The sequence below is a fragment of the Aulonocara sp. 'chitande type north' Nkhata Bay genome, linkage group LG10 (assembly GCF_057382095.1).
Source record: "Aulonocara sp. 'chitande type north' Nkhata Bay isolate Kocher_YH1m ecotype deep benthic linkage group LG10, A_spYH_male_GT1.1, whole genome shotgun sequence".
Lineage (NCBI taxonomy): Eukaryota > Metazoa > Chordata > Actinopteri > Cichliformes > Cichlidae > Aulonocara > Aulonocara sp. 'chitande type north' Nkhata Bay.
Window position 1 is genome coordinate 9,513,914 of NC_141353.1, and position 17,416 is coordinate 9,531,329.

Sequence of the window (17,416 nt, forward strand, 5' to 3'; positions counted from 1 at the left end):
TAAAGGTTAGCGAGCGCCGCGCTGTGGTAAACACAGTAAACCTGGGGTCAGTGGTGTGGATATGCTGGGAGCCCTCTGCCACACTTTTACAAACCCTCGGTAATGAAAAGAATGAATAATGAAACAGCAGAGCGTCATGACGGAGGAGGACTTCTTCTTTTAGGACGTCAAAGACGTCTTAGCTCTCTAGAACCTCCCTGAAGAAGACACCCTCTTCCTCCCACACCGCCTTCTCACCATCGACACATACACCTCTCTGCATTGAATCATTATCATCCTCCTCAGCGTCCTGTCTTCCTCCCCTCACCCCACCCGGCAGAGAGCCTTCCCTCCCTGAGCCTGGTTCTGCTGGAGTTTTCCCCTCCTACTGTCGCCCAGCGCTTAATCGTGGGACATCATCTGATTGTTTGGGTTTTCTCTGTGTTCTTGTGGAGTCTTTACCTCACAATACAAAGCGTGCGAGGTGATGAGAACTGACGAGTTGTTGGTGATGACAGCTTCAAGGCACTTCCTGTATGGAGAAACTAGTCACAGGCTTTGCTCCTATGAACGCACTGATGTTTTGGACCCTTTCTGTATCATCCTAGGTGTTGTCATGGTAACAGCTGGACGACCAATCATACAGTCTGCCAGCACAAATAAACCAAAGATTCCTGTTTCCATCTTTAATTTTAAACATTTGACTTCCATTGGGCAGAGCGTCATTTCAAGCTGCTTTCCTATTGGCTGGTTGTTAAAGGCGGTCATGCTGCCATCTTTAATCAGAACACCAACATGTCTGGCATCATTGAAGGTGGAACCTTGACCTGTGAAAACTTTCTCCCTCCAAAATCATCCGGTGGCCATTTGATGCATTTAGGAAACATCTGTAAATCGTAGCCTTTGGAAAGTCTAATGCTTCTGTACAGGCTGTGCTCTGTGCTGCCCCCTGCTGGTTAAACACTCGCCTGTCCCTCAGATCAGTGAACTGATAAGATAAGATAAGATAAGATAAGATAAGATAACCTTTATTAGTCCCACACGTGGGAAATTTGTTTTGTCACAGCAGGAAGTGGACAGTGCAAAAGTTATGAGGCAAAAATTATAAATGGATTAATAGATTATTAAAGGTGTTTGCACTCATTTTCATGTTCTTCCACAACAATGAGAAAAAATGAAATAATCTGAAATAATAAATGCTGTTAGCAGAAAATAACCCGTTTGTATGTTATCAGTAGATAAAAGACTACATCAGGAATGATTCAAAGTTATTCTAAAGGTCATTTATGACTCCAAATTGACAACCAGCTTCATTTAAACAGGCTGTACAGACGCAGGTGTGAACGCTCCCAGAGAACCAGCAGATGTCCTTTAAGACCACAACATTTATTATTTTTGGTACATTTAAAGGCAGAAATATTCTATTCACTGAGCTGTTTACATGACTCTGTTTAGTCTGGCAGCTTCAGGCCTCCGTACAGGTGAGGCTCAGTCACTGCAGTGCTCTGGGGCATCTTCATCACAAACCACAGTCTGCCTCACAGCAGATTTTGGACTTCTGAGGCACTTTCAGAGGAAAAAACAAAACCGTGATATTTCTTTGGTAACATCGTGAAAACATGACAATAATGTCATCAACTCACAAACAGCTTTTTACACAGGATGCAGTTCCTGCAGTGAAGTCCTTCACTGCAGTAAAAGTACCACTACAACAGCATTTAAATACTCTGGGAGCCGATGTTGGTGTTAGTTTGCTGGACTGGGGCTGATGGTTGGTCTGGTCGTCCCTGTTTCGGCTCCTCCTCGTCTTTTCTTTGGTGGTATGTAAGGTCTGATCTTCGCTGTCATGCAGAGACACGATCAAACAAGGGAAACCAGCGGCAGCGTAAAGCGTTTGGGTTCCTGGCGTGATGCTCAGTAACGTCCATGTTTCTTCTTGAAGAGCTTGTTAAAGGCGTTTCTCCTTCGGCTGCCGGACGGCTCGCTATCCTCGCCGGCGTCTTCCTCCGTGCCGCCCTTTCTGGTGGGAACCTGGAGCCCCGCCCCCCGGGCGCTACCTGATGAGCTGGAAGAGGTGGACGACGAGAAGACGGCGGTTCCGTCTGTAGCGTCCGATGTGATGCAGAGGGAGCGAGTGGAGCAGGCGGAGGCGAGGACGGAAGCAGAGATGCCCCTCAGCTCCCCGAGGCTGGAGCTCTTCTCTAGACCTCCTCCTCCACCTCCCATACCCAGCCTGGAGCCCGGGTCCTGCAGTGGGTGGAGCCTGGACGTCAGGAGGGAGGACTTTGAGCTGTGCTGACCTCGGGGGTCGCTGTGAGACTGCGGGAGGGCGGAGTCAGAGTCTGAGCGGTTCATGATGTCCCTGAAAGAGAAAATCAGAAACGATGGTTTGCGTGAACGTCACGACTGCTGAGACTCTTCACCGAGACGCTGGTGACAGAGCGTCTCGGTGAAGCTGCAGATGATTGGTCGACTGCTCGAGCTTCTTAGCCACCATTTTTAAAAATCAGAATCCACCTCTGAGCTGCAGTTTGACAGCCATGGCTGGAATAACTGAGTACACAGACCGCTGCAGTCATGGTCGACACATCGGTGACCGCCTGCCGTAACTTAGCTGTCAGCACGACGCTGTAAACATGTGCGCTCGTGTCTGAATCGCTGCAGTCTTATTAGAAACATGGACGATGAACAGAAGAAACCGCCTCCTGCTACGTGTTCATATGTAATGACTGGTTCTCGGACTGGTGGAAACGTGGCGCCGACACAGAAACGACTGACTCGTGCATTTATTACTGCAGAGCAGGAAAATAACGAGTTCGTAAAGCAGAAGCTTTGAATGAGGATGTTTTCTGTTAAGTAGAAGGTAAAGGCAAAGTTAGAGGGAAACAGCAAACCACAGAGACCCTGAAAGATACAACCGGAAAGAACATAAATGTTAATAACAGAGTAGGAAACTCTGCAGGAAACAGTGAAACATTGGGCCTCATTCATCAAAAGCTTTCTCTTTAAGCACCCCTGATCTCTTCTTACCTAAACTCTCAACCTGAACTGTTGAGGTTTGGAAGGAAACAAATTCAGAGAAAGTCCTCAAAACTCTTGGATACTAACTCTAAGAACTAAAGAACGCCCGTAGAAGATCCTAAAATTAAATTCAAAACATTTAAGAGTCTTCATCCATTTATCTGAGGTTGGGCCACGAAGGCAGCAACGTTTTCCCGGGATCGTTGGGAATAAGACACCAAACAGACATCCTGATGAATCAATCCCAACATCTAAAGGAGCAGTGGCTCCACTCAACATGTTAAAGCTTCTAAACATCTTCAACAAAAGGCGCACATACACCAGTCGAGACAATCAGCAACCTGACAACCAAAGACCACCAACTGGTGCACTGCTTGCTGGAGTAATCTCACAGCACCTTTGAGGCCAGTGTTTGAAGCAACTATGAACAAAGGGTAATAAATAATAAATAAATAAATAACAAAGGGTTCTGTTGAAGGATTATATCCATGTTTGCATCAAGAGCCTAGTGACCAGCCTTCAGCTGCAGAGGGTAGAAACACAGATCAACCAGCTTCATGTTCTCCCACAGTTCTCTCTTTGCCATCGTCCAGTTCCCACAAAACTGATGGGACTAAACAATCCAAAGGTCCACCTCACCTCCACCTTCCAATCTGTTGTCAGTGCTTGGGGCAACAACACTCCTCCAACCCAGACGACTATTCCACCATATAAAAAAAAGAAAAAACAAAAGACAACTTAAAATCTGGAGATACTTAAGCATAACTTGGTTTCTCAAACAGAAACACGGTTCTAAAGTTCCTAAAAGGACGACCTACGCTTTGAGCTCCAGTCGATAAACGTCACAGGGCTGAATACAACAGGCAACCCCAGCATTTTCCAAAGGTGTGGACACTCTGGTCACACCAGGTGAGCTCGCAAGTCCTCAGCAAGTCCACAAACACATCGACTGGATGGCCTAACAACCTTTCCAGGGTTCAACAACTTTCAATTACTGTCGACCCTGAGCACTACTATACTTTAAACTCTGAAAGAAAGCGCTCCAGCAGGTGCTGAGGACTACACTCTGACCAAGTCGAGTGAACCACATCTGGTCCAGCAGCAGCTGCTTTTGACCAGAAATACAGACAAAGCTCCAATCTGGTCACATGTCAACTTCACAGCTTTGAACACCACCTGAGGTACATCTGAACACCTTCACCGAGTCCCCTAAACAGAAGCAGGCTGTACTTGCAGACACCTGCAACACGGCCAGAAGAACCACGAGGTTAAAGAGAAGCTTCACTGTTCTACAGCCAGGACGGCGTCCATGTGGTTCCTCCTGAACCTCCCAATACGATGGATTCCAAACTCTAATATACTTTGACAACCTTCCCTTCTTCTATCAGCTGCTCCCTTTAGGCGTCCCCACAGATCACCTGCAGGCCTGCTCACAACAGCCCTCTGCATGTCCTTCACTTTTGACCACCTGAGAATTCAAACTAAAACTTGAACTCGAACCGGCGAGTCTCATAAATTATCTCAAACCGAGCGAGGCCCACTGATTCGACTGCTTCGGTCTCGTTAGTGCATCAGGTTTGGAAAACAGTCATACAGAGAAAAATACCGGAAGCTGCTGGAGCGACAGCGCTGCGCTTGACTTGTCACAGCGCCCCCTCCAGGCGGGAGGCTGGACGTCGCCTCCGCAGAGTGGAAATGGGAAGAACGGAGGAACAGAGCAGAAAAGTGGGCGGTGCCCTCAGCGCATGAAGAAGAGTCAGAAGGTGGAGGAGAGCAGGAGAAGGTGGGGGGGTGAGAAGAGGAGGTGGGGCTGAGGGAGGGGTGAGACAGGGCGGAGGAGAGAGAAGGGGGAGGCACAGGGGGGAACTCCAGGTGGCCAATGGAGCGGCTGCGATTCTGCCGGCCGCTGGGAGGGCGGCACGATGTGAACGGGTCACGTCCTTCCTGTGGAACCAAGCTCCGCCCTTCAACCAACCTCTGAGAGCTGAAAGTGTTCAGGGCGGGGTCTCCGATCCTCTGTCGCAGGGGCATCACACTCTGAGCTGCAGGACAAAGAGAGTGTAGAGTTACAAATGAGACTCTTATTTTGGAAACCAAAATAAATTCAGCTCACAAATAGAAGAAAGCAGTTTTAAACTAAAAAGGGTCAAAGAAAAGGCAGAAAAATGTGCTTGTATTTTGAAATTTAGCAGCCAAACCTTCAAAATAAAATCCGGTGTTTTCTTCAGCTTTCAGAACATTTTTCATGTTTCTTCTTTGAGCTCTTCTGTCGTTCAACCTGAGCTCATTTTATTTTTCTACAAGCGATTTTTTTTGTGTTTTTCAAGCTTTTGCTGCATGAACTGACGTCACAGTCCAGCCGAGTTACAAAACATCAGCTGCTATTAAAGTGGATGTTAGTGAAAGGAAGAGGCAGAAGCAGGTTATTAAAATGAAGTGAGGGCTCCGGGACTTCAGAGAAAAAGCAGAAGAACAAACTGAAGTTTGAATGTCCAACCACACGGGGAGGAAGAAGATGAGGAGGAAGAAGAGAAACACTCGACGAGGCGTTCACAGGGACACTGACCCGGTTTAATATTTTGACACAGTAACTAAAAATCATTAGTGCCAAACGTAATAAACTTACCGATTTTAAAAGAAGTTAAAAAATATTCAGATTCAAATCTGAATATTAATGTTGCCCATTTAGTAAGGCCTTATTTTTGTGCCACTATTCTGAGCGCACATAAAACAATTGCAGGTGCAAGTGTTGCATTTTGAGGAAAAATTTATTTTGAGCGAAGAAAAGCTTACTTTGAGTGAACAAACTTTATTGCTGCGTGCACAAACTGTATTTCAGCTACAATCATACCCCTATAGTTACATTCGTGCCTATAGTTACATTGTAACATCAGTTTCAGGTGGAACAGGCAGCAGCTCCCGTGTGTTACGCAGTCAAACTGTTTAATATTCTGACATTTAATCAAGGATCTAACTTCCTTGATTAAAGGAAAACTTTCTATAGTAAAATGCACTTCAAAGAAAAAGAATCTGTGTTCATGTGAACGTCTTTGCACGACTGATCAATACCTCTGTGTCTGATTGAAAAAGATTATTCAGACTTTGCAGGAATGAAGAAAAATTATTCTGAATTTTTCCTCTGATCAGGTTTCCTTTGAAATGCTTTAAAGGATCTTAAATGTGTTTTAGGTGCTGATTGGTTGGGTTTGTACAGAGGTATGAACCAATCAGAAGAGAGGAAGGCTAAGGAAGGGGTGAGGCCAACCGGATTGTTTCCACGCTGACTGGGTGTCTGCGATGCCACTCAGGGGCCAGAGGTCGCTGACTCGCCGGTCCATCTGCCACGCTGCGTCTGGAAGGAGCCAATCAAGAGACGGCAAGAAAATAAGACCAATCAGAGGAGGAGGCGGAGACAGAGAGGGGACCACAGGTGAGCTGAGAGAAGGTAAGTAATGATTAACTCTGAAGTTTAGGGTTTGTGTTTTTGTTGCATCATGTGACTCTGAAGAAGAAGAAGAGTTGAAGGAAAGTTCCACTGTTCTTAATTCAGGACTTCACCTTAAGATTTCATTCTAACGAAATGATCAGAGAGCAAAAGTGTATGAATCAGAACATCCAAATCTTTGTTCTGAGTGTAGAGATCAGCTGATCTGCAAAAGGCAGCAGGTTAAGAGCCATCAAAGTGATCCTGAGTTAGCTTAACTAAGCTAACTCAGGATCACAGCCGACTTTCCAACTGCTAGTTAAACTGACTCAGGGTTACTGTGATGACGTCACAGAGCAGACTTACACTGCAGCGTCCCCGGAGAAAGGATGTCCTCGTCCATGTCATCTAGGTCATCAGAAAGGAGAAGGTGCTGAGGGGTCGGAGGTCGCAGCCCGAGGAAGGACGGGTCCAGGTTGAGGGCGGTGGCTAGCGCACCGAGGCCTGGATTGGTGACCAAACAGAAGCCCGTCAGAGACTCGATCTGCTGCCAGCGGTGCAGCTTCTCCCGCAGCGCCGCTGTCACCTCAGCCAGGGCCTGTCTGAGGAGGAAGAGAAGCAAAATAAGCTACCTGTGCAGGTAACACAGGTGCGCGTGTAACAGGACGCATCAGCAAATATATGTCCCACAGAGTGAGCACAGAGGAAAGAAACAGGAATATTTATACAGAAAGAATAGTTCAGGGACTCCACAGTCACCTGTCCATCAAGCAGGCCACGCCCCTCCAAATGCCAATTCTAAGCCTTAATTTAATTTAAAACAGGTTATTTAGAAAAATAATCTACATAGACCAAACAGTTTGTGTATCAGGCTGCAAGCATGTTTGTTTCTGCTGTAAAGTTTAACATGGGAGTCTATGAGCACCGACTCACTGCTGCCTCCGCTGGACATCAGAGGAACTGCAGGCTTTGCGCTTACTCACTTGGCGGAGAGGATCTTGTGATCGACGTCATCCAGCGAGGAGCTGTGAGCCACGTGAAACGTGCCGAACAGAGAACTCCTCTTCTTCTTGATCTTCTCTGCCTGAAACACCAGCCTCATCATCATCATCATCAATGTTAGTGTGTGTTTTTTCTCACCGTAATGGTAAACCAATATCAGAATATATCGATTCTGTGCAGTTTACGGTGCTGCTCCTACAAATCTATAAATCTTAGCTCAAATCTCATGACAGCGTCTTCATCATGTGTGCTTTAGCTTGTTTATCTCACAGTCAGGATAACATCAAAATGACAAAATGTAGAAATGATGAGGATCCCGATATGGTTCCTGTATCATGTGTGAGGTGCATTCAAGGCCATCTCCCCATGGAAGTCCCGCTCTGACCTCTTCCAGAGTCTCAACAGTGACCCTCAGCTTGAATATTTGACATCAACTCTTTATCAGTCAGGACTTCCACAGTAGTCACCTCAGCTCCCGTTTAGGAAAGAAAGCTAAATGCATGTTGTAAACTGTTGGCTCAATCCCGGATAAGCCCCCAACTATTTTTAACTAATAACTAATTAACTATAACTATTTTCCAGGAAGTATTTGAGGATAATGAAGGATTTTGCTGCAGGAAACACACTGTCAAACCAGACTAAAGAGCCTGGACGACTTCCGCTTTCAGCTCTCATAGTGCGTCTAAACCAAACATGATACAAAATTTTGGTTCGTATTACACTCGTAAATATCCACTTTCAGACTTATTAAAGTCCTGTGTTTCTGCTCAGGCCCTGTTTCTGTATAAAACGAAATTTGGACGAGTCAGCTCCAGCTTTTCTTGAAAGGCATCAGTGGGCTTGACCGCTTCCCTCATGCATCAGGATGTCCCCGTCTCTCCCTGACTGATGAACTCACCATGAACGACCCAGAGGACACCAACAGGTTTGTCAGGTTTGGACACTTGCTGACTAAGAATTTGATGTTTGCAGGACATCAGAGCAGGTCTTCCAGACAGATCTGAAAGTAGAAGCAGCTCCAGAGGTCCTGGAGACGACCTTGAAGGGGCTCAGGGATGGTTTTTGCTTTCTGGAAAGTTGCTTTTTGGCCATTTTCCACAGCAGGAAGTGTCCCTGAGAGACGTCCATCAGAGAAACGTTAAATTTAAGCCAATTATCTTTGCTTCACTCACCCCCTCTCTGGCCTGTAGCAGCTGCCGCTCAGCGCTCTGTTTCTTGATGTTGTAATACTGAACTTCGATTTCGTGCGTCAGCTGCAGCCACTTCTGCAGCGCCTCCGGCGGGGTCCAGTGGACTCGTGACTCCAGCTCCCGCTCTGCCTTTTTCAGCACCTTGCGGACCTGCGGTGAACACAGAACAAAGATGAGCCGATGAATTGATGGAGGGACGGACGGGCGGTGTTTTAAACGGCCCCACCTGCTCCAGCTCCTCCTCGGCATATTTCTGCCGGCTCCGCTCGTTCTTGTTTCCCTCTCGCAGCTCACGAAGCCGCAGAGCTTCCTCCTTGGCCGAGTTGATCTCGTTCCTCAGCTCCTCCTCCACCTTCACCTTCTCCACCTGGACGCAGCGCTGCTCCTCTTGAGCCTGCTGCAGCCTGCCATGAAAAAACAACGAGAGCAGCAACACGTCGGGTTAAAACGGCGTCACCACTTTCCACCCGTGTCCCATTTCCACAGAGTCAAAGACATTTACGGAGATGAGCGTTCGAATGATGTTTAAGAATCGTCAAAACACGCCAACCTGAAAGGCTCAGCTGAGGTTAGCTGGCTTCTCATGCAACGACAACACGTTCTGGATCAGATTCAGATCTGGGAGTTTGCAAAACATTAATTTAATAATAATGATACTTGTGGCTATGCTGTGGGACAGGAGCTCCAGCAGATTGGAAAACTCACAGGCTGTCACCAAACTGCTCCTGGATCAGTGGAAGAAGTTGGACTTTGACGATGTTCTCAGTGTGTCGAGCCCACAAACTGAGGGCAGCCTGCAGCTGTGAGGAGCTGGAGCAGAGGCTCTGATGAAGGGTAACTTTGATGGTCCCTCACAGAAATGGCAAAAATCCCAAATAAAAACTGAAGAAACTGAAACTTCATGTCTGCATGTCGCAGATTTGCTGAAGCTCACATCTGACTCTCCTCACGGCCCCACAGCCACGTCGTTATGAAGGAGATCAGCATTTCCTGTTAGCACAGGAAGTGAGGTCAGCAGGTTCAGAGCGCTGAACTTTTAGAATGAAACTGTTTTTATTCCTACTCTACTATTTCCTAACCGACCCATTTCCTTATTGACTTTTATTGATGATTAACCTGTGGAATTTCTTACTCATTTTACTGTTTAGTCATAAAAAAAATAAATAGAATCTGGAAAATGTTCACAATTAAGAAGCTTGACTTCCTGTCATGTGACTGATGACTTCCGCATGCCAGCGCAGCAACACAAAGAAGCTGCTGGCCTTCAGTTATCACTGATGGCAGCAGGAGGCGCTGTTCTTCCACCTGAGGAGACGTGTGTGTGTGTGTGTGTGTGTGTGTGTGTGTGTGTGTGTGTGTGTGTGTGTGTGTGTGTGTGTGTGTGTGTTGGGGGGGGGGGGCTATTTTTGGAGAGAGGACAAACAGACAGCAGCTGGGGGATTTCAGACAGGAAACAGAGCCGATGCTTCAATTGATCCCAGCAGATCAGCTGAGTGTGTAAAAGTAGCAACAACAGTAATAACAGCTGTGTGTGTTTTAACTCCTGGTATAAGCTCACACAGGAGCAGTGAGGATAATGACAGTGTGAGTGTGCTCTGAAGCCCCTTCTGAGAAGCAATCAGAGACAGGGGGGAGGAAGAACTCCTCTTTAACACGAACAGCAGAACCAGGATCAAGGAGGAGCAGCTGCATGTTGGAGGGCGTGGGGTTGGCTGTGCTTCACAGCCCCCCCGGCTCTATGAGAGACTGTGCGAGTCGTCCACTAGTGAGACTAGTGAGAGCACACAGTGAGCAGGAGCAACGTCACCGAGAACCACGGCCAGCGAACGCGTCGCTGCATCCACACAGGAAGCTCGTCTGTCTCGTGAAGAAGGTCCAGACCTGCAAACATCTGGAGCTTTATAAGGAACAGCTGGAGTCTGCAGCGTGTGGAGAGCAGCTGACTTTATAAAACAAACACACGATTACTATCAAGATAACTGCTTGCTGCCATGGCAACGCTATCACTTTGATCTGCAATGTGATCGCTGTTACAGCGTGTGTGTGTGTGTGTGTGTGTGTGTGTGTGTGTGTGTGTGTGTGTGTGCGTGCGCAGAGTGAGCTGCTGGGCACTCATGCCCATAAAAGGACTTCAGACAGGACACCTCTGCAGAGGCTGTCCACACACACACACACACACACACACACACACACACACACACACACACACACACACACACACACACACACACACACAGGTTGCTTCCTTGTGCTGTCACAGTTATAATAAAACGAGCTGCTCTGTTTTTTCTCTGGACTTTTTTAAACAACCTGCCAAAACACAGAGCCACTGCTGGGGGCGTGGCCTGTTTGATGACAGGCTGCAGCTGCTAGCTGCGTGCTAGTTCACCTCTGGTCCTCTGGGCCGTCTTTGTGCTGTCAAATAAACCCATAACGTGGCTGCTGTTCAGTTAACGGTTTAGAGCAGGGGTGTCCAACTGCAGGCCTCGAGGGCCGGTGTCCTGCAGGGTTTAGATGTGTCCTTGATCCAACACAGCTGATTTAAAGGGCTAAATGAAAACATGTCTTGAAGTTCTCCAGAGGCCTGGTAACGAACTAATCATGTGATTCAGGAGTGCTGACCCAGGGTGAGATCTAAAACCTGCAGGACACCGGCCCCCGAGGCCTGCAGTTGCCCACCCCTGGTTTAGAGGAAGGATTTTAATTGGATGTTACAGGTCAGCAGGTACCTGCGTACAGTCTGTAACTCCACCCTCTTGTCACAACCCCCCCCCCCCCCAAAACACAACATGGTGGCTAAAATGCTAATGTTGCCTGCTACCATCTTTTATATACAGTCTATAGACCATCAGCTGAGTGTGGGCGTGGTGCTGGAGGACGTACTTCTCCTGCAGGTCGAGCAGGCTTTGCTCCGCCCTCTGCAGGCTCTCCAGGTCCTTCACCAGCTTCCCCAGGTCGTCTCTGGACTTCCGGGTCTGGGCGTAGGCGAACCAGCAGCCGCCAAGCGCCATCAGGATGGACAGACCCAGCACCAGGTCCTTCCAGCGGCTCTGCTGGCCTGCAGACACACAGACATTACACACCAGCAGCACGCGCAGAAACACGCGCACATGCACACGTTGGTGCACACACACCTGGCGGCGGCCCGAACAGCACGATGTCGAGAGCTTTGAGCTGCAGCTTCTGAGCGTGACTCCGGTCTAAAATCTTCAGCACGGACACGGTCAGGGTCGCGTTCTTCACCGCCAACCTGCAGGAAGTGGAAACACACAGCAGACACACACATCGCGCTCTGAATGTTTACACTAAAACGTGCTGAACTTTGTGACCTCGCAGCTGAGGACGGGTCAGGATCAGTGTCTCCGTGTTACTGCTGACTCACGGCGAGCGTCTGTGTTAAATAAAGATCGTCGTGGTTACCTGGGCAGCGCTTGGCCGTCCAGCTGGTGTCTCCTGAAGCTTTCTCTGTACTGACGCAGCTCGACGCTGGCAAGCCAGTCCTCCACCTGCTGCACCGTCCAGTTGTAGACTGAAAACACAGTAAACACACCTGAAGCAGCCGGCATGTGTAAACAAACAGGAAACTGTCAGCGTCGCCGAGTGATGGCGGCTTTAACTCCAGCCTCTCCTCCAAAAATAGAGTTTGACAAACGTTGTGTTTTTGTTGCTGACAAACTGAGCAGGAAGTCGAGGCAGCTTTTTTTCCCCAATTCGTTTCCTGTCTGCCTTCACACCTGCTGATTTTAACTGCAGCTTTTATTTTGATGGGGTCAGACAGGGAAGTACACCGCACATCTTTAACTGGCGCGTGTGCTGGTGTGCGCGTGTGCTCGAGCCTGGTTGGAGGGGAGATGATGGTGCTCCTTCGCTCACACCCACCTTCGGAGCCCTTCCAGGCGTTCCACATGTCCTCCACGCTGATGTGGGCGTCGGCTCGGTGGAAGCTGCTGTGTTTGGCTTTGGGGTTGTGATCCTTCAGATCCTCCCTGAGAAACTGAGAGCAGCTCACAGTTAGAGTCTGAGCCCGCGTGCACGCGTGAAGCTTTCGGAGCCTCGTGTCTCACCTCGTCCGTCTCGGTCGCGTCCACTGTGCCGTCGGCGTCGTCGTCCATCAGCTTGTGGATGCTGCGGATCGCCTCGAAGCTCAGCAGAGAGTTCTCGTCCTCGCAGAGCTGCTGGTCTATCGCGCACAGATCTACGAGAGGAAACATCCGTCACTGAGTCACAGCCGGGACAATCCCCGCCCACCGTGCGTGCTGTTGCGGTGGTCAGAGGTCATCGGGGGTCAAACACAACATCGAGTGACACTTTATTAAAATGAGCCTGTAAAAACGTTTCCCTCCATCTTTGCAGGCACACAACGTCTCTGACTGACCTCCTGCTGCTCAGGTATCATCCACGTGTGACTTCCTGTCCTGGTTTCAGTTCAGCTCTAGAGTGACCACGCCACACGCAGCCAGAGACAGCTGCACGAAGAGTAAACACTCATCGCTCGCACCTGCCATCTTTGTTTGGGTCACAGAACGGAGACGCGTCCCGCAGGAAGTTATTTTAGGTCTGCCTTTAAATCTACTTTCAGTCTTTCTGTAACAGTTTCAGGCTCTGTGGCTGTTTCATCTCCGTCTGTGATTCATTATTCTTTCTGTTTCCACCAAACAACATCACACAACAACTCATGTTCACATGAACGACGACTACGAGGAAGTAGGGAGCAACTGAAAGTGCCACACTCACTTCCTGTTAGCCTCTGCTAGCAGCTAGCGTCTGATCGTCACCAAACATGACAGCAGTGAAAAGTTCATGACTGCATTTGGTCATTTCAGCCTCCGAGAGTCTGTGTGTGTCAGTGTGTGTGTGTGTTTCAGTGTGTGTGTGTGTGTTTCAGTGTGTGTGTTTCAGTGTGTGTGTGTGTGTGTTTGTCTGTGTGTTTCAGTGTGTGTGTGTGTGTTTGTCTGTGTGTGTCAGTGTGTGTGTGTCAGTGTGTGTCAGTGTGTGTGTGTCCCCCCTCATCTTTGTGAGGACCGAAATCTGCATTTTACTATACTTGTGAGAACCAACAGTCACTTGTGAGGACACACACACGCACACACACAGACACACACACAGACACACAAGCTCAGGTTTTCTGTCATTAGCAGTGACACCACAGAAGAAGACCGGGACGAGGTGAAGAGCGCCGGCGTCTGAGGCTTAAGACGAGCAGCTGTGAGGACGGAAATACTCGGATGACTGGGAATAATGAGGATGGAGGTCGAGTCAAAGTTACACAGTCACTACACTTCCCATCATGCATCCTGCACAGCTTCTGCAAACGCATTAAGTGTAACAGCTGCCTTATTACCACCATCACTGCCTGTGGAGCTGAAACACCTTCAGGCTCTCAGTTTTCTCATAGGACCGGAGCACGTTCTCCTCCATCCTCACCATCTCTACTTCCTGTCTGCGATCAGGCTGTGGGCGGAGCCTATCTGTCACCCTGCTTCCTTTGACACTGTTAGCTTGTCATTTTCAGGAAGCTGTGGTGAGCTGCCAACGGCTAGCTCCCACGCTATCAGTGCTGCACAGCTCTGAGACAACGCACGCACACACACACACACACACACACACACACACACCGTCTTGCTGTTTGGTTCCTATGAAGAACACCCACAAACACGCTGACCGCACACAGGAAGTGCCGCCGTCTTTGGCAACAATAGCTGAGCGTCACGTCACCTCTGTCAGCCCGTGAAATAACTCTCGCCTCTTCGTGTTGTCCTGAAACACTGACTGCAGCGTGCTGGCTTGTCTCAGCATGCCGGAGACGGCTCTGAATAACTGCCAATGCTTGATGAAGACATCTCATACTACGATGACAGAACGCCGCTGCTTTACATGACCAACGGAAGAGCGAGCAGCAGATCATCGTTTGTCCTCTGGTCAGACTAGACATGACCCTCGGAGAAAACCTCAACCACTGACACGTCAAACTCCACAAGCAGTTGTTTAAATGGAGGGGGCTTATTCTGCTTGTTACCAGGCCTGTTCTCAGATCTGTAGATCTGCTGTCTGAAACTGGCTGCTTTAGCTCCCGTCTCTTTAAGGCACCCCTCCTTAAAAGCCCACATTCTTATGATTGGCCTGATCCTGAAAACCTGCAGAGGGGCAGGTCCAGACTGCTTATAAAAGATGGATGTAGCTTTCACATCTGAAAATTGAAGCCAGTTTTTCAGTGTCTGCAAGCTTTCTAATGTCCAGCAAGGGGGTGACCCTAAAAGAGAAGTCTTGATTGGAAGTCCATGAGCCAATAGCCTTGAGCTCAGGAAACACCTCATGAGTTTCAGGTCATGTAAGCACAAAAAAACTGATTTGGGTTCAGTTAGCATTTTGAACTAACCTTAGCAAAACAGGTAGCAATGTAGCAGCAAAGGTAACCTTGCTGGGTATCAAGCAATTTTCTCGCATTAGCCAGTAAGCTAGCATTAGTTAGTATGACCTGGAAAAAAACAGGTGTTATTTAATGAAGCCCTGGTCAGTTAGGACAGGAGTCGACTCATGGACGGATTATTAGCCATCTTTATTCTAGCTAATGTTAGCTACACTAGCATGCTTGCTAACCCAGTCATATTAACCCTTGTGTTGTCCTCAGGTCAAATGACCCCAGGTGTATGGGAATCCAGAGGACATTACAAGGGTTAAAAGCTACCTGATGTAATAAACGTACTGTCCTGAGTAGATAAGGTAGGCTAATTCATCCAAAATCTCTAGTATGGTCAGCTACGAGTTTTAAGTGGAATAGCGATCTAACAGCTAGCTATCTAACCTCACCATGATGTTACTTGTATTAAAATCATCAAACAATGTTAATTTTCTCCAGCAAAGATGTACAACTAACATTTACTCTCTACGATAACGGCTAACATGATTAACAAGTAGTTAGCAAGCTAATTATAACGGACTGGGAATGATTCAGGATTTTTCTGCCATCACGATGACTTCTAGCATAATTAATAACAGTATTTTGAGCCACTTTAATTTAAAATGAATGTAATCTACAACATCCTAAGATGGTACAGGAAGTCTTTTAATTTGACAAGTAATCAGGATCCCCGGTTTGTTTAAAAAATAAAGGTTTGTTTTGTAAACAGTTAAATAAGAGGTGGCTGACATCATTCATATACACATGAACATAAGAGCGCTTCATACCTGAGGTTGTGTCGCTGGTGGACACCACATGATGATGATGCTGCTCTGGGTGGGCGTAGTCACTGCTTCTATCCAATCCATGATGCGCCTCAACACGCATGCTCAGCAGACACACACCTGCCAGCCACACACACACACACGCCATATCTGAGGAGGAAGCAGAAGAAGCCTTTCAGAATAAAAACTGAAACGCGTGGTTGAGTATGAGCCGCTGACAGGTGAGTGGATGGTGCATGTTCATCATGGATCGATCTGTAAACTAACGAGTCTCCAGCAGCTGCTGTCCCGGGGTGCGAAGACACGAGCGCTTTCGGGAAACACCTGTTCATGCAGATAATCAGTCCCTCAGCCAATCAGCTGCACCACAATGAAATGTTCTGAAAGCTGACATTGTCTCGTCAAACAGCACCACAGTGCCTGTGAACACACACTTAGCAAACAACACCAGACTTCATTCAAACTGTGTTCACGTTAGATTTTATTCTGAAACTCCCAATCTTTGTATTTTAGGAGAACAGCACTGAGTGGAAAACTGACAATTTGGCTAATTTAGGACTGCGTTTATTCAAGTGAACTTCTTACTTTCTGGTTCTATTTTCATCAAACAAAAACACTGTACATACACACTGAGGGCTGGTTTCCCACACATTCATTATTATATAATACTATATATAATAATACACATCTGCTCAAATACAACCAGACCAGACTCCATTCAAATTTCGGCCACTTTTAGAAGATTTATCTGGCTGTGGTTTGGCAGCTAAAACGGAGCACACGAGGCTGTTTTAGGTGAAGCCTGGTTTGTGCTTCTCCCGTGAGGACTGGGATTATTGATCTGATCGTTTTACGCACAAAGCTGAGTTTGATTAAGGAGGAGGCGTTCACGGCCCGGTGCTCATCTCTCTCAGCTGAGCTAGTCTTTTTCGCCGCGTTTTAAACACAGCAGCACGTGACCCCATCGCTGATCTATCGATACTTTGCCGCTTCAGCAATCACATGCTGCTTCCCGCGAGAACTTTAATTAACGTTTGTTTAAAAGGGTCAGAGGTCACACAGCTGTTCGGTTTCCCACCCGCTCGGTTTAAACCCCGAAAGTTTCACAAACAACTAAAATCAGCTGAAAGTGAACGCCACGCACCTCTAACACATCGATCCCATCTGATCAGCTGTGATCGATCCGGACAGAGAGAATCACGCAGCCTGCTCCGCACTCCTCCACCCTCCGACTCCAACTCCACAAACTGCAGTTGCTGAGAGCACGAAGATATCCGCCTGTGCCGCGTTCACGGACCCACAGAGAGCTCCGAATTCAAAAACCTCAGGATATACATATATTTTTTAAATCAAAAGGCAGCGCCCAGTTGCTTCTGCAGGGTGACAGCGCCACTCTGAGGTCAGTCAGAGGAAGTGCAGCTCGCCCAGCGGTCACATCAGTGCTGACAGGAAGCGTAACCTCGAAATAACGCGTCACCAGAACACCAGAAATGAAAGCAGACTCCGCCAAAGTGCTGAATATACAAGTGAGACCAAAGAAGAAGAGGGTTCATCTCCGTCTCCCTGTCAGCTTCACCTGCAGCTTTTTGGCCAATCAGATCCCAGAAAACAGCCTCAC

General features: G+C 47.9%; 1 protein-coding gene across 3 annotated transcripts; it reads right to left on the reverse strand.

Moving 5' to 3' along the window:
• Positions 1 to 991: 991 nt before the first annotated feature.
• LOC147320226 (stromal interaction molecule 1-like) lies at positions 992 to 17,091 on the reverse strand. Of its 3 annotated transcripts, none has more exons than XM_086308012.1 (14): positions 16,943 to 17,091; positions 15,802 to 15,948; positions 12,681 to 12,811; positions 12,496 to 12,610; positions 12,037 to 12,145; positions 11,751 to 11,866; positions 11,500 to 11,674; positions 8,843 to 9,020; positions 8,599 to 8,766; positions 7,408 to 7,508; positions 6,791 to 7,026; positions 6,266 to 6,352; positions 4,976 to 5,042; positions 992 to 2,341 (listed from the first exon to the last, which is right to left on the reverse strand). In XM_086308012.1, exons 2-14 carry the CDS (start codon positions 15,944 to 15,946, stop codon positions 1,894 to 1,896), a joined length of 2,076 nt encoding a protein of 691 aa, XP_086164138.1. In that variant the 5' UTR covers positions 15,947 to 15,948; positions 16,943 to 17,091; the 3' UTR covers positions 992 to 1,893. The 3 variants fall into 3 exon arrangements, with proteins under 3 accessions (XP_086164138.1, XP_086164137.1, XP_086164139.1); XM_086308011.1 differs by having other exon boundaries at positions 4,607 to 5,042; XM_086308013.1 differs by lacking the exon at positions 6,266 to 6,352.
• Positions 17,092 to 17,416: the final 325 nt, after the last annotated feature.

Coding starts and splice junctions, on each gene's coding strand:
- LOC147320226 (XM_086308011.1), bottom strand. CDS start 15,946: ATGGCGTGTGTGTGTGTGTGGCTGGCAGGTGTGTGTCTGCTGAGCATG. Junction 11,867..12,036: donor GACGGCCAAGCGCTGCCCAG/GTAACCACGACG, acceptor CACTTCCTGCAG/GTTGGCGGTGAAGAACGCGA. Junction 6,353..6,790: donor TTCTCCGGGGACGCTGCAGT/GTAAGTCTGCTC, acceptor GGCTCCTTCCAG/ACGCAGCGTGGCAGATGGAC.